At 36.2% G+C, this 17,077-nt stretch overlaps 1 protein-coding gene across 3 annotated transcripts in view; it reads right to left on the reverse strand.

Moving 5' to 3' along the window:
- Positions 1-7,666: 7,666 nt before the first annotated feature.
- BMPR1A (bone morphogenetic protein receptor type 1A) overlaps positions 7,667-17,077 on the reverse strand; it is a 141,445-nt gene continuing 132,034 nt past the window's right edge. For all 3 annotated transcript variants that reach the window (XM_057530900.1, XM_057530901.1, XM_007174561.2), the window contains 4 exons: positions 14,591-14,888; positions 12,799-12,974; positions 11,651-11,781; positions 7,667-11,563 (listed from right to left, as the gene is read on the reverse strand). In XM_057530900.1, coding sequence (XP_057386883.1) covers positions 11,438-11,563; positions 11,651-11,781; positions 12,799-12,974; positions 14,591-14,888 — 731 coding nt within the window. In that variant the 3' untranslated portion in view covers positions 7,667-11,437. The remainder of the gene's footprint in view (positions 11,564-11,650; positions 11,782-12,798; positions 12,975-14,590; positions 14,889-17,077) is intronic.

Raw genomic sequence — 17,077 nt, forward strand, 5'->3', positions numbered from 1 at the left:
CTTGGGCTCATGGATTAAAATAATTGTCCCTTAGAATTTATTTACCACTAAGCTTGGTGTGCTTGAGATGCTAAAATATTTGTGTTAAAAGGAACAATATGCCAGGCCACTCTGCCACTGACGGTTTGACCTTGGGGTAAATCACAACCTCTCTTGAACGTTTCCATCTGTAGTATGAGGTGGTTAGTCTAACAGCTCTAAGTATCCTGGTATTTTATTTTCTTGACCACAGGTTTGGCTCTTGCCTACCTGCCCTTCCCTCTGGCCAGGGCCTCCTACCCAGTACAGCTCAGCTACAAGACCAATCCTGACCCAAGGCGTGATGTATCTGGGCCACTCCTGAGCAAAGGTTGGAAAGCCAGTACCAAGTCATCCTTGCTGCTAGAAAGACAATGCTGTGTCTTCTTTCTGCTCAGTTCTGCTATTACTGGTCAGGCTGTGCTGATGACTAAATGGAAGCATGCGGGTAATACAGTCTTCTCATTTAAGACTTTCATTTGGAATTTACTGCATATAATAAGCAGAGTGAATTGATCTCCTCTATAAGGGGCACATGTCCTGCAACCCTCATATGGCTGGTGCTATTCAATAGGGAGGTTATAAATGAAAGTGCTAACTGGTAAACTGCCAGCAGCATGGATAAGTCACTCCAGAATTTTCTGGGGTGAGAACTAGAGAGACAACAGTTCTTTTAAATAGGGTGCTTTCAATGCAAATTTCACAAAACCTTAATATCAAGTTTAAGTGTAAATTTTCTGTTTAAACACTTCAATAACTAGGACCCCAGATTAACAAGAATTCTGAAGTTCATTTGATAAATTTCTTATCTCCATTAATATCTCTGGGTGGAGAATCTGTTTGAGTGCCCCCCCAAGTAGACCCCCCCATTACCCAGGCCAATGTTAAAACACCCTTCACTTGTGGCATCCAGAACAAGACAATGACTGAGCACAGAGTGGTATCAGACTTTCCCAAAAAAAATACACACAAAAATACTCCAAAATATCATTGAAAAACAAGAAAGAGTACCATAAGCAGGTCAGGAAATTTTAGTAATTCCTGGAAAACAGGAAGTAGAAGGGAGCAAGTGGAAAATGAAACAGCAATAGGAAATCATAACTCAAAACATCTGAGAGATGGGAGTGATTTCAGGGGAGCCCCAGACTCAAACTCAGCCCCTAACACACCTGGAGGGGTCCGTGGAGGAGAGGCAGTCAAGGCAGTGGGCAGTCAGTCCCAGCTGCCCCTTGTCTGAGCTAAGCAGCCGGCAGCAGTGGCCTCTGTTTTGAGCTAGAGCAGTGCCCGTCAACCCAGAGCTCTCAGTTACAGGGCAGCTACTGACACTTGGAGGTAAGAACCTCCCACACCCAGAAGACACATGAAACCTTATCACAATCAAGACTCCCAGGAGGGAATCTAGAGCTGTGTCTCCACAAACTAGTACCTGTCAAAATAACTCCTTATTTCAGAAACACCGTGAAGAGGATATATGGTCTATAAAAAGTGCTTCTCAAAACTCCCCTTTCCTCTCATGCTCTGAAGCTCCTCTGGTCTCCTGTGATGTTTCTCTCGAAAACATCACAAACTCCTCTCCCAGCTCTAGCCTGAGCACCATTCCTCTATCCTCCTTCATCAATAAAGTTCCCCCAAACCTGGCCCAACAATGACAAAACTCTTTTCTGGGGAAGGGGAAAGGTAAACAAGCAGAGTGAGGAAAGCCTGAATCCTCTTGAGTAGGTAAGAAGAGAGGAAAGGATTACTTACTTTTGCTCTAACAGCTAGTCCTATCACTTCTTGATAAGAACAGGAAGCTGAGGAACACAGAACTGGGGTGAGCAGGGGTTGATGAATACACAAATGAGCAACTACCCCAAACTGCTAAACATTTGTGGAAAACTAGTCTCATGGACAAGAGGTTCCAAGCTGAAAACTTTGGAATATATAAATCTCTAGAAACAATACAGGAAACTGGAAATGTAAATTGATTATTTGCCACCCAGATCCTGGTTTCCAAATATCATCCTTCCTAAAAGGAACCAAAGTGCCTTGGAGAAATGGCTGACTCAATGGCAGGGGCAAGGAAAGTACCAGATGAGCTTGGAACATCTTCATGTTCCCCAAAGTAAGAAGTGCTCAAAAATGGGCACGTGTCAAAAGGACTCAGGCACCACCTTGATGAACTCCCAGTAGCCAAGTCTAGGTCAGTTTGAGCATCAAAACAAAAAATGACCTAATAGACTATAACTTATTGAACAAGAGTCCATACTGATAATAAAAAATAAACAAGAACAGACTTATTCCTTGTAGCAGAATGCCAATTAATAAATGTAAATGTAATAATGGAATCAGAAAATCACCACTTTGTAACCACTGATTCACACAGAAGTTATCAATGGATGCTAAAACACAGTCTCAAAGTATCTCTTGTAATATACTAATTACAAAGGGAAAACAGTAACTTCACAGTAGGGAAACTAGGTGAGTATCACCTTAAACAAACAATCGACAATGACACCATCAGTAACCAGACACACTGACGCTGTGGCCTCCTGGTGGGATGCCCTGAGGGCACAAACATCATGTCCACAAAATCACTGGCCTTTACTCTAGAAAATGTTGGTATCGAAAGAGACAAAGCTGGAGAACTGTTTCAGATTAAAGGAGAATAAGGAGACACGACACCTAAATGCAATGCAAGATTCTAGGCAGACTCTGGACCAGGAAAAGTCCAGTGCTCAAGGACTTTACTGGAACAACTAGCAAAACTTGAATAAGGTCTGCAGACTATGGTATTGCTGATAATTGTTATGGTATAAATGTTAACTTTCCTGATTTTGAAAATTGTACATAATTGGTTATGTTAATTACCTGAAGTATTCAGGGATAAAGAGGCATGAGCTCTGTAATTTACTCCAACTAGTTCAGAAAAAAGTATGTGTATGTATGTGTTTGTACACAGACATTCCCAAGATGAGCCTTTGTAACTCTTGAATACACACAGAATGACAAAGCAATTGTGACAAAATATAAGTTTATGAATCTGGATGAAGGGTAAACGGCATTCTTTATACTATTTTTGCAACTTTTCTGGAAGTTTGAAATTTTTTCAAAATACAAATAAAGTTAAAATAAAATCTGGTTGTTGAAATAAAAACATACAGCAGGTGGGCTGAAAAGCACAAGGCAGGATGAAACAAACATATGAAAGACATGTTAAGAAATATGGAAGCAACATCCACGGGACCTAATATTTGTCTAATAGCAGTTCTAGAAAGAGGAAAGTAAAAAGGGAAGGGAAGACAGTAGAGAAGTGATGGAAGAAAAGTTCCCAGATCTAAGGAAAGATTAAAAGGACTCAATTAGTACTAAGTAACAGAATGAATGTATCTAGACATGGCAAGTTTAAACTTCAAAACATCAAACACAAAATTTAAATTCTATGTTTCTTGAATGAAAAAAATAAGTTAAACTAAAAAGGACTGAATTAGACACATATCAGACTTCTTACTGGCCACAGGGATGCTGGAAGATCACAGAGTAGAATCTTCAGAGTTAGATTCTCTCTTCAATCTACTAGCCAAGTATGAAGACAGAATCAAATAATAAAAACTACTTTTAAAGTGTTCAATTGAAATGCTTTTCCCAACAGTGTTGGTCTTTTCTTTTTTTGCCAGAGCCTTTCCATTCTTTCTTTTAGTGTTTTTCAACACTTATTTGGACTTTAGTCATACAGGAGAGCAACAGAGAACAGAGCAGCAGCTGTGCTTCAACCTGATTCTAAAGTTGCTTTCAAAAAAGACTCCTCCCCTAAAAAAAACGCCCAAGTTCTTTCTTTGTCTAGCTTAAAAATACTTTCAATATAAGAATTTCATATTGACTTCTAAACAATGGTAACATTTCAGGTTCCCTGGATAAAATCTAGGCCATGACATTTTTCCCAGAACTAGAACAAAAAATTTCACCATTTGTATGGAAACACAAAAGACTCCGAATAGCCAAAGCAATTCGGAAGGAAGAAAAACGGAGCTGGAGGAATCAGGCTCCCAGACTTCAGACTATACTACAAAGTTACAGTAATCAAGACAGTATGGTACTAGCACAAAAACAGAAATATAGATCAGTGGAACAGGATAGAAAGCCCAGAGATAAACCCACGCACATACGTCACCTTATCATCGATAAAGGAGGCAAGAATATACAATGGAGAAAAGACAGCCTCTTCAATAAGTGGTGCTGGGAAAACTGGACAGCTACATGTAAAAGAATGAAATTAGAATACTGCCTAACACCACACACAAAAATAAACTCAAAATGGATTAAAGACCTAAATGTAAGGCCAGACACTATCAAACTCTTAGAGGAAAACATAGGCAGAACACTCTATGACATAAATCACAGCAAGATCCTTTTTGACCCACTTCCTAGAGAAATGGAAATAAAAACAAAAATAAATGGGACCTAATGAAACTTAAAACCTTTTGCACAGCAAAGGAAACCATAAATAAGACCAAAAGACAACCCTCAGAATGGGAGAAAGTATTTGCAAACGAAGCAACTGACAAAGGATTAATCTCCAAAACATACAAGCAGCTCATGCAGCTCAACATCAAAAAAAACCCCAACCCAATCCAAAAATGGGCAGAAGACCCAAATAGACATTTCTCCAAAGAAGATATACAGATTGCCAACAAACACATGAAAGGATGCTCAACATCACTAATCATTAGAGAAATGCAAATCAAAACTACAATGAGGTATCACCTCACACTGGTCAGAATGGCCATCATCAAAAAATCTACAAACAATTAATGCTGGAGAGGGTGTGGAGAAAAGGGAACCTTGTTGCACTGTTGGTGGGAATGTAAACTGATACAGCCACTATGGAGAACAGTATGAAGGTTCCTTAAAAAACTAAAAATAGAACTCCCATATGACCCAGCAATCCCACTACTGGGCGTATACTCTGAGAAAACCATAATTCAAAAAGAGTCATGTACCACAATGTTCATTGCAGCACTATTTACAATAGCCAGGACATGGAAGCAACCTAAGTTCCATCGACAGATGAATGGATAAAGAAGATGTGGCACATACATACAGTGGAATATTACTCAGCCATAAAAAAGAACAAAATTGAGTTATTTGTAGTGAGGTGGATGGACCTAGAGTCTGTCATACAGAGTCAAGTAAGTCAGAAAGAGAAAAACAAATACTGTATGCTAACACATATATATGGAATCTAAAAAAAAAAAAAAAGGTTCTGAAAAACCTAGGGGCAGGACAGGAATAAAGATGCAGACATAGAGAATGGACTTGAGGACATGGGGAGGGGGAAGGGTAAGCTGGGACGAAGTGAGAGAGTGGCATGGACATATATACACTACCAAACGTAAAACAGATAGCTAGTGGGAAGCAGTAGCATAGCACAGGGAAATCAGCTCGGTGCTCTGTGACCATCTAGAGGGGTGGGATAGGGAGGATGGGAGGGAGACGCAAGAGGGAGGGGATATGGGGATAGTTGTATACGTATAGCTGATTCACTTTGTTATACAGCAGCAACTAAGAACAATGTAAAGCAATAATACTCCAGTAAAGATGTTAAAAAAAAAAAAATCTAGGCCGTGAGTAGTGAGGTGGGTGCAAGGAGCACTGGGGTATCTGGAAGCACTCTGAATTTCATTCTGAGCAAGTAACTGGACAAAGACCAGAAATATAAAGTTCAGAGGAGTAACAGGTAGGCCACATATATTGCATCTAAAAAAGAAAACAATTCAGTAACAATTCAATAACCTTTCACCCCTGGTCTCTGCTTCTATCTGAAATATTTTTTCATGTACCTTTGCACTTGAACTAAGTTTCCTTTTACTGATTCCCAGCTTCAGGGTGACTTGCCCATTTGCTCTTACGCTGAGCTCACAGTGTTTAACTCCCCATGACTAGAACAGTGCCACTGCCATTAGGTGGCCTCTGCCTATACTTCTGGCCAGCCACCTGCAGTGGACTGTGTCCACTTAGGCTGTACTGCTCCAGGGCTGAAGCCAGGCTTTCTTAGGAATATGCATCCAACTGAAGTATGAAGTGCAAGAAATGGTCCATGCATTAGCAACAGGCAGATAAATATTTCTCCAAGAGAATGAAGACTTAATGACTGAATTAGCGTCTGTTTAAAATTACCTACAAGGATTAGACTATTCTGGAAGAACAGTATCTCATTTCTTAATGTCTACTCTATTAATGCTACTAATAATGTTAAAGGAACCTTGGAAATAGTCACTCTTCCAACTAAACAGGGAGAGTAACATTATGCTGAGAAGGAAGAATTAATATATCTACCCAGTTTTTGAGTCAGCTTTTTATAGATGGAAAAAAAGCTAGGAAGTATTTGATAGGCCCAAGAAATCCCTGAGTCTTCTTTATCAAGCTGCACAAGAGTACATGCTATTGTTTCAAGAAACTTGTCTTACAGTAACAGTAAATGAGGATTTCAGTAAGGAATCTATAATAGGCTATCTCCAAACATGTATTTTTTTTTGTCAGGGTGGGGGGAGACATCAACTAGTAACAAATCTTTTGTAAGGATTTAACACGTTCAAATGCCTACAAGAAGGCATCACAAGGCACAGTGAGTGAATTTACACACAACTGAAAACAGCTCTGACAGGTGGTGAGAACGATTTTGCTACGGAACAGAAGGAAAGCTACCTTTACTTCCCTAAGTTTAAGCTTTTAAAACAGCATTTGTTGCAGCAGGAACACCATAAGGCCAGATAAATGGATTACACTACTCTAACTAAAAGAAGCTAGTTACAGGCAAGAAATCAGGCACTCTATTAGCAGAAAGAGAAAAAACTTGGAAGAAATTACCTGGCCAGGTAGTGAGATGAGCACTCTCTTAACACTGCTCTTAGGAGTGTAAATGAGAAACCCTTCTTGGCAGCAAGATTGCAATATTTATCAAGAATCTCAGATTTTTTTTTTTCATCTTAAAGAATCTTTTAAAAGTTCATATCCACTGGTTCCATTTTTAGGAGTGTAATCTAAGAAAATAAATATATGAAGATTTATGTACAAGGATGTTCAATATATTGGTTATATTTTCCCAAACAATGAAAATAACCCAAATATTCAACAGGGGATTATAAAAATAAATTGTTCCATCTACTTAGTGGAATGCTACGTAGTCAATTTTTAAAAAAATGTTTTCAATGGATATATAATGACATACTATGATCTTAACATTGTAAAAAAAATATGTAGCAGCAAAAAAGATCAAAAAGAAACATTCAACTGTAAATAGTTGTACTATCTGGCAATAGGATTTTGAATGATTTCATTTGCTTCTTTATTCTTTCCTATGTTTTCCAAAATTTCTGTAATGAGTACATATTTTTAGAATTAGAAAAAATGTTTTGTTCTCTTTTTTTTTAAAGGAAAATAACCCTTGGCTATAATAGGCTTATATAACTATTATAAGTTCTCTATCTACACAAAGGAAAGAGTGTGTGGCCACTTACCTGCCCTGTGTCCCACACTGGGTTTCTGGTGGCTGAAATGCACATCTCAGGGACATCTGTATGTACACTAACTTATTTGTCATAAAATTTCACTGGATACGTGACTTCTGATACACAATATAGTCCAAGCAGAGTATCACAAAACACATCACTAAAGTATACTAAAATAAGGTTATTTACTTAAAAATGATACACTGGATGTAATCTATATATAGAACAAAGCAATTAATGGTAAACTTAATAATAAGGCACCTTTTAAACCAGATGCTATACAAAATACATTTAGTGTGTTACATATCAAAGATGAATCTATGTTTTTGGTGTTTTACAAATGCATAATAAAACTGCTTGTTTTTAACCTTCTTTCAGTGTCTATGTACATCTTTCCTAATTAAGCTATAATGATACTTTCATTTTATACAATATATACTACATTTTAGTTTTTAAATGGGCAAGGACAACAGTCACTAAAAGGGCTTAAATAATTCCATTGAAAGCATAGTACAGAGCACAAGCTAAAATTACAATATATTTAATCCTTTGCAAAAGCAGTATTCACATACCTTCCTTATAGGATGATTACACATAGCTTCATGTGATGCTGCCCTAGATTTAATCTGCTCTTTATGAACATATCAGCTCTCTGCAGTTTTCACTGTGACTCTCATAACAGCACGGAGGCAAGAAGATGAACTGCTACACTGCTATTTTAACATCTGACCCAAGCAAATAATAAATATTACCACTTCTAAACAGTACAAGAGCTGCAACAATCTTTAAAAAAATCAATTCGTATTTCTGCTGTTGAAATTATTTCAGATATTTAAACATTTCAAAACGTGTATGAAAAGAAAAATAAATAATTTAATTTATAAAATCTTGCCTGGAATAAAATATTCAATATCAAATTTGATCTTGGGCCAACTTAGAGATGCATGATTCTTTAAATATTGTATTGCATTTTTGTTCTAAACAGAAGCAAAGCATCTGAGGAAAAAAAGGTACTGAATATTTTTTAGAGTGAACAAATAAAAAATCTGGCACATTCTAGGAAAACATAATTTTCAAAAACTATAGGTCACTTTCTAAGCTCAAGAACACTCCTGAAATTGGAAAGGCAACACAAAATGTTGATTGAAATATCTTTTGTGAAAACATTTCCAGAGAAACCAGATTCGAATTTTATGCTTCAGAAACTTGTCCAATAAGAAAGCACAGGGAAAGCTTAGAATAGACACACTGAAGCCAATTCCTAGCATGCATGCCTTTAATTCTAGAGATACTGATATTTACCAGTATAAAGAGGATTCATAAGGAGAATTTTCTTTGAGGGAGGATTAACTTCTGTTATATTCAGGTAGTTTTGGTTTTTTGTTTGTTTTGATATTTTAGTTAAAGGGATGACAGACAGAAGCTACACATTTTTAAGATGCTAAGTTGTAAGCAGGGCCAAATAATGGCTTCCAGGGTTTTACAAATTATTATTTATGGTACTATGTAATACTTCCTCTTTTACTCTTTAAATATTTAAATATGAACTTAGAAATTTAAGAGTAAGAATAAAAGGAGAGAAAAAAATAGGTTTCATGCAACTTTTTTTCGACTTTAGGATTTCAAAAATGGAATCATTTGCTTTTTAAAGAACATGTAATATTAGAAAATATTTTTATTGAACAAGTTTCTTGATATCACTTTTAATAAATCAATTTAAAAAATCACTATAATGATCTTGTACTTATATATTATCTGCAATTGTCTGCTTCCACATACTAACATTTCTAAGAATAGAGTTTGCCTTTCCTTACATTTTTTTCTTTATTATTAAGACGACAAATTATTTTCAAGATTTATAGTTTATCAAATAAAAAATAAATCAAGGTTAACCTTATACTAAGTAGATTAGAGCTCGTAAGTATTCTTAAATCACTTGGAAATTTAGATAAAAATACCTGTACCTCTCAGTACAGAGATGGGGAAAACATTCTCAAACAGGAAGTTATTGGGTACTATGTATATCAATATATAAATTTACTTATCTTGATGAACACTTCAAGCTTTAGTTATGTTAGATGAAAATTATTAAACTTGGTCAAAACTGTTAAAGCAAGTCTCAAATTTGTGATTGATGTATAGACAAATATGTAAGCATTTCATCCTTAAACGTCAGTCACATTTTTGGCAATGGATGGATACATGCTCTGATTCCTCCCCTTTAAAGATTGTTTTAGCTATGTTGTGATATAATCACATTTATTTTATGCTATATTCAAGAAAACTGTCTCACTTTATGCACCCATGAGTTGTTTGTTCAGAATAAGACATTAATATTTAAAAGGCATTACAGAAGTATGGTAAGTTTAAGTAGATCAGAATTACTCCTTGGGGAAACAAGGCATCCATAAAATATGTAGCATTTTATTGAATAACAGCCATATGGTATAGATATAGGCACTGACTAGATATTGAACTTTCTGCCTGACTCTTCACTGTCTTCACAAACTTACGGAACAGAAATCATAAAACCAAAAATCTCAAATGATTTAAATGTCTAAAACAGTTGTTGACAAATGTATATTAACTCTGAGACAGAAATTTCTAATTGGAGGATCCTTTCATAAAGGAGAATTGAGATGATGGCATCTTAATGAAAGTCTATACCTATGGTTAGTTCTTGATATTTAAACAAAGTCCTAGACTTGATATAGTACTTTGAATTAATTCTGAAAATTTACATGTAGTTCTACTTTACAACATTTTTTTTTCTGATGATCTTTTAATTTTTTTTCCCTTAAGGATGGGATATGAGGTACACATGAGCTGGTTTCTATAGTATGAATGTATGTACATATATAAAATATGGTCGTAAAGGAGCAGGTGTTTTGCAAGTAAAGCATATTATACACAAAATATAAATAACTTCCCTTTTAAAAGTTACTGAGAATAAAGAATACAGAACATGGTTACAGGCACTTACATTGCTATCAAATGCAGTAATTAGTATTCACTTCAATAAGAAGTGTTTTCTTTAGAAGGTTCATGGCATTGGAAGTTCCAACTTTGGATAGGATGCTTTTCATGACAAAAATAATAATTACAAAAAAAAAAAAAAAAAAAGAGTTTGTGGTGGGAGGAAAACAGTCCAAATTTACATACACTTTAAACTCCTTTTGGCCTTTATATCAACTTTAATGTTAAAAAATAAAGTTGGTGGAGAAGCTAGCTCACTTGCAAGGTAAATGGCTTTTATGTGATTGGCAAATCTTGGTCAGATAATGCATTTTTAAAGCACAAAACCAACAGCCACCAATATCTTCCTGTGCATTCATAAATTATTTTCTTCTAATATAAATGGCAGCAGAGGAATTCTGGTATGCATGTATGTACACAGACACACACACACATACCATTATCAAGGCATGACAAACTATCATAAACTAAGCAGTATCCCAAACAGATCATGATCCATAGGCTGTTTACAAAGGTAGAATACAAATAGATTAAATTTTCTCAGGTAGAAGGTAAAAGTGTATATTTCTCCATCTCTGCTGAATTCATTTATCTTCTTAAGGCTTTCACAGAAAGCACCATTTTATGAACAGGTAATTCAGTACCCAGAGTTTGACTGGAGACATTAATCAGGATTGAAGTCTTGATGCAGTTCATAAAAACCCAATAAAAAAAAGGCATCAAAAACCACATTTATAATAAAGCTGTCCATATATAAAGAATGAAGTGTTTAGAAGAAGTTCCCAGCTTGTATTCTACAGAGTACTGAAAGGTTTTAATATTAGCAGCCTGTGAAGGTGTAGTGAGGAAAGAGTCTGAGAACCAAGTTAACATCCTTATTCTATTCTAATTCCACCCGTTCCTTGGGTGAAAACAGTTCTTGCAGTCTAGAATTTCTCCTCATGATTATTTGTCTGTCAAATCTTTACATCTTGAGATTCAACCATCTTGGCAAGTGTCTTCTTGATTCTCAGAGCTGTAAGTCTGGAGGCTGGATTGTGAGCCCAGCATTCTGACATTAGCTTCAAAACTGCTCGTAGACACTGAAAAGTAAAGAGAATGTAGTGAGTAGGTAAATATCATTGGCAACACTCAGCAATCACTTCCTAAGGGGACTGAATTCCACTTACTTCATCACTGTTCCATCGATTAGACACAATTGGCCGCAAACGTTTGACACACACGACCTCACGCATATCTTCATATGATGGATCATTGGGTACCATGTTATAATATGGTAATTGGTACTCTTCTACAATTCCTGTAGTGAGTGAGAAAGTATAGTGGGCACAAAAATGGTGGCTGGACAAAATACATCAATCCATTCAGTACCTCCTACTGAACTATGGAACTGAAACAAATCTCTCCATAAAGTGGAAAAGATTACAGAGTGGATGATTCACTTTTAACAGTAAATGTATGTTCTCTTTTTCTAATGTCTAATTATTTTCTCTACCCCCACCATAGCTGTCCATATTGGACATACCAATATCCCTTAAAATAAGCAAGATGAACCGCTCACCCTAAATTTTCAGTCTAATTATTTATGTACACAATTGTTTCTACTAATGAATGAGGTTTTAATTTTTTTAATTATTTTTTTTCTGCAGTAGAAAGACAACACATATGCAGAAAAGAGTTAATAAAGCAGACCTGAAACTGCTATTCTTAAAAGGCCTGCTTGCAAGACTGGCACTTGACTGGTGTCTGGGAACTTGCCTGGTAAACAGCTCCCTACACTCATATAAAACTAAAGGAAAAGGCGAGTCACTATTCCTAGACTGTTTGTGCCAACAATATGGTTTATGCTGGACACCTGGCTTTCTTTCCAGGAGTTTGGAATTTTGATACATCTAGGCAGAGAATGCCCAAGTGACCAGCCTCCAAAAAAATCTTTGGGTACTAAATCTCTAATGAACTTCCCTGGATGACAATATTTTACACATTATCACAATTCATCGCTGGAGTAACTTAAGAAAATTCCGAGTGACTCCACTGGGAAAAGACTTTTGGAAGCTTGTACCTGATTTCCTCTAAACTTTCTGCCCCATGCACCTTTTCCCTTTGCTAATTTTATGTGTAGCCTTTCAGTGTAACAAATTTTAGCTGTGAAGACAACTATATGCTGAGTCCTGGGAGTCCTAATGAAATCACAGAACCGGGGAGTGGTCCTGGGGATCCCTGACACACACGACATCTAAATTATACAACTGGAGGTGTTATTTTTTGAATGATGAGTATACAAACATAACCAGAAACATGCTACCTAAACTCCTACCTCCTGTGATACAACGACGAGCCATTTCCCAAATAATCAGGCCAAAGCTATAGATGTCAGCCATTATGTAGGGCTGGAAATGGTTTTTATTCAGGCTTTCATCTAGCACTTCTGGAGCCATGTAGCGTTTGGTACCCACCCTAGTATTCAAAGGTACATCAACTTCATTTGTATCACTGAAACAGAAGACAGACAACGTCCAGGTTGAGGGCCAAGAACAAAATCGTTTCTCATCTATTTTTGTCACATATTGTAAAAGTCAGGGTCTCTCTTTGTATATATATAACAAAATAAAATAAAGATCTATCTATCTATCTAATATGTCTATATTCCCTTATCAGAAATCCTTGGGGTCAGATGTATTTTGAAAGTTAGCATCTTTCAGGTTTAAAAAAGTAATATACCCTTTAAATATATGCTATATATTATATAAATCTCCAGCAGGGTCTGCAGCAGTACTCAATCAAAATCATTAGTAAGTACACAGTGAAAAACTAAGTATGAATATTCATACTAAGCTGGATAAATAAAGACAGTAAATACCTCACATCAGTTCAAGTCAAGTTTTGTCACCAAACAAGTTTTGTGCCTCTCTAAGAAAGAGAACAATACTGAATATAAAAAAAGTGGTACATAATTATATCCCAGAACAAGTGAATGTGAAAATTAATTGAATCATTTGCTTTTATCATTCTCATGTGATCCTTTGTGATTTAGGATTACATTTTTTTCTTTATGGGTCCAACCAACTTAGTTCTATTGTGAGTAATGTTTACATAATCATATTGAAATGATGTTTATTGTTTTTTTCAATTTTTGGAGTAAATTTTAGAGTTAGAAGACATGAATGATTTGTTTTTAGGTTCCCAGATCTATTAGGTTCTGAAAACTACTCTGAGGCAGAGATTAATATAACGTATTTTATATTTTCTTAAATTAGCATCTGATGAATATTTGAGCCAATAAACACTCCACTGATAAAAACAACAGGATTAGAATACTGTAAAAATGATGGAAGAAGATTAAAATTTTTTAACGTTTGCTTTATTATGGACTAGTACTTCTATTTTATGGCCTGAAATGTGAAATGGCTGCTGTATTCCAGAATTATAACATTAAAACAATTTAAATAGTTTTCTAAAAATCTGATATTCTCATTGTTTAAAAATGTTGACAACGTCAAGTAGTGATGAAGAAATGGCGTACTTATATCTTGTTTATGGGAGTGTAAACTGATGCCCGCTTTCTAAAGGGATAACCTACAACATACTATTAATATAACTTAATATGTACATACTCTCTGTCTAGCCCCTTCTCTAGCAATCCATCATGAAGAAATACTTGTACAAGTATTCAAGGATATTATATATGGATAAAATACAATATTCATTAAAGCATTTTTAAAATAAGAGAGATAAACTGGAGGCAACTTTAATGCTCATCAGTTGGGTCACAGATGAAATAAATTACAGTACATCTATAAAATGGAAAACTTTCCTTAACACTGTTAAAAAGAACGAAGTAGATCTATATATACTGAAACGGAAGGATGTCTAAGACAATAAAAAGTAGGAAATCAAGAATTATGTAGAGTAGGATGTCATTTTTGTTAAAAACAGAAAACACAATGACAACAAAACACGAAGACAAAAACCCCCCAAAACCCAATTTATATAATTATATAAGCACAGATACATGTTTGGAAATCCACTGTCCTGAATACAAACACAAACAGGTAAATATCTTTAGGAGATTACAATAATTTCAAAACAGTAGGTAAAGAACCGCTCACCTGTTGAATTTAACAGCAAGGCCCAGGTCAGCAATACAGCAACTTCCATTTTTCTTGATGAGGATGTTTTTGCTCTTGAGGTCGCGATGAGCAATTGCAGGCTTTCCTTGAGTGCCATAAATTTCTGTGTGGAGATGGCACAGACCACAGGCAGCTGAGTAAGCCAGCTTCAGCAGGGCTCTGGTGTCTAGTGTAGCACATTTCAGGAAATCATAGAGGGATCCGTTTTCATGGTAATCGGTAATCAAATAGAGCTGAGTCCAGGAACCTGTACCTTTAATATCTGCTGCTATAAAACCTGTTCAATGAATGAATTTAAAAGGTTAGTTTTCAGACGTGGCTAGGAAGAATAATGAATGCTCATTTAGGATATTGAGAATAACTTAGGTATAATCTACAGGTAATAAAAATTTAACTTGCCTGACAAAATCTCTTGAATATGTTACCAAAATTTTTATTTCTGTCATTTACATATAAAAGTCTATACTTTTGTAATTAATTTAAAGTAATCTTAATGATAATCATAAAAATGATAATAATATGACTAAGAAAAAGATCACATATATAATAACCTAGGGAAATGTTATTAATCTACATGATTCTGTAAGTATGAAGAACTATAAAGAAGGAATGTGGAAAAGGCTCTTCATTTCAAACTGAAAAGTGGACCCATTAAAATAATAAAGTTAGGGCTTCCCTGGTGGTGCAGTGGTTAAGAATCCACCTGCCAATGCAGGGGGCAGGGGTTTGATCCCTGGTCCGGGAAGATCCCACATGCCTCAGAGCATCTAAGCCCGTGCGCCACAACTACTGAGCCTGCGCTCTAGAGCCGGCGAGCCACAACTACTGAACCCCACGCACCACAAGTACTGAAGCCCGCGTGCCTAGAGCCCATGCTCTGCAACAAGAGAAGCCACTGCAATGAGAAGCCCGCACACTGCAATGAAGAGTAGCCCCCGCTCACCGCAACTAGAGAAAGCCCGCGTGCAGCAACGAAGACCCAACACAGCCAAAAATAAATAAAATTAAAATTAAAATAAAATTAAAAAAATAATAATAAAGTTAAATATGTTCAACTAAGAGTTCGCTTCTAACTAAGCCAACTCCCACTTGCCCATCAATGCCTTATCACATTTGCCTTTTCAGCCTGGCTCACTGACAAGCAAGTTCACAATACTGGCTTCCTTTCTTTCTCCTTTCTCTTCTCCTCCCTCTCTTCAGAAAAAGGTGAGTGCTGAGTTGAATAATGTTCCCCCGCCTCATTCATGTCCACCTGGTACCTATAAATGTGACCTTATTTGGAAACAAGGTCTTTGTAGATATAATCAAGTTCAGATGAGGTGATACTAGGTTAGAGTGGGCCCTAAATCAATGACTGGTATCCTTATAGGAAGAGGGAAATATGGATACAGACACACAGGAAGAAGGCCATGTGCCAACAAAGACAGAGATAGGAGTGTGGTCTCCCAAGCCAAGGAATGCCGAAGATAGCTGGCAATCACCAGAATCTGGAAGAGGCAAGGAAGGGTCCTCCCCTAAAGCCTTCAGAGAGCATGGCCTTGCCAACACCTTGATTTTAAACTTCTGGCCTCCATAACTCTGAGAGAATTAAGTTTCTATTGTTTTAAGCCACCTAGTTTGTGGTACTCTGTTATGGAGAGTCCTAGGAAACTAATATAATTAGTATAGGAAACTATACTCTTAGTAACATGCTATGCACTCTCTAAATTAAAGGGCAAGGAAATAATACCTGAATGGAAAGTCAGGGAAGGTAGATGAGTTTATGCACCCTACTGATCAGATCATACCTAGGTCATTTTGCTACTGTGTAAATGGGGGTGAGGAGAGAGACCTACTAAGCATAGAACATAATAAATGAAGCTACATCTTAAGAGGGAGGGGGGTGATTTAATTTGCAACAGGCAAAGGTACATATAGCTCAAGTTACCCTAGAAAATTGCTTAAATTACCTTTAAAAGACTTGTTTTTTTGTTACTATATGAGTAAGTCCAATAAACTATATTACTTCCACTTTGAAACTCACTGCTGTTTCTCCTCAGCTGGGTAGTAAATATAGACATACCTTGTTTAATTGAGCTTCACAGATACTGTGTTTTTAACAAATTGAAAGTCTGTGGCAACTCCTGCCACAAGTCTATAGGAGCCGTTTTTCAAACAGCATTTGCTCACTTCATGTGCTATGTTTTGGTAATTCTCACAAACCTTCAAACTTTTTCATTATTATTATATTTGTTATGGTGATCTGTGATCAGTGGTCTTTGATGTTACTACTGTAATTGTTTGGCATTTTTTAGCAGTAAAGTATTTTTAAATTAAGGTATGTACATTGTTTACTAGACATAATGCTACTGCACACTTAATAGACTACAGTACAGCATAAACATAACTTTTATATGCACTTGGAAACCAAAATATTTGTGGGACTTGCTTTATTGTGATATTTGCTTTATTGCAGTGGTCTGGAAC

The sequence above is a fragment of the Balaenoptera acutorostrata genome, chromosome 16 (assembly GCF_949987535.1).
Source record: "Balaenoptera acutorostrata chromosome 16, mBalAcu1.1, whole genome shotgun sequence".
Classification (NCBI taxonomy): Eukaryota; Metazoa; Chordata; class Mammalia; order Artiodactyla; family Balaenopteridae; genus Balaenoptera; species Balaenoptera acutorostrata.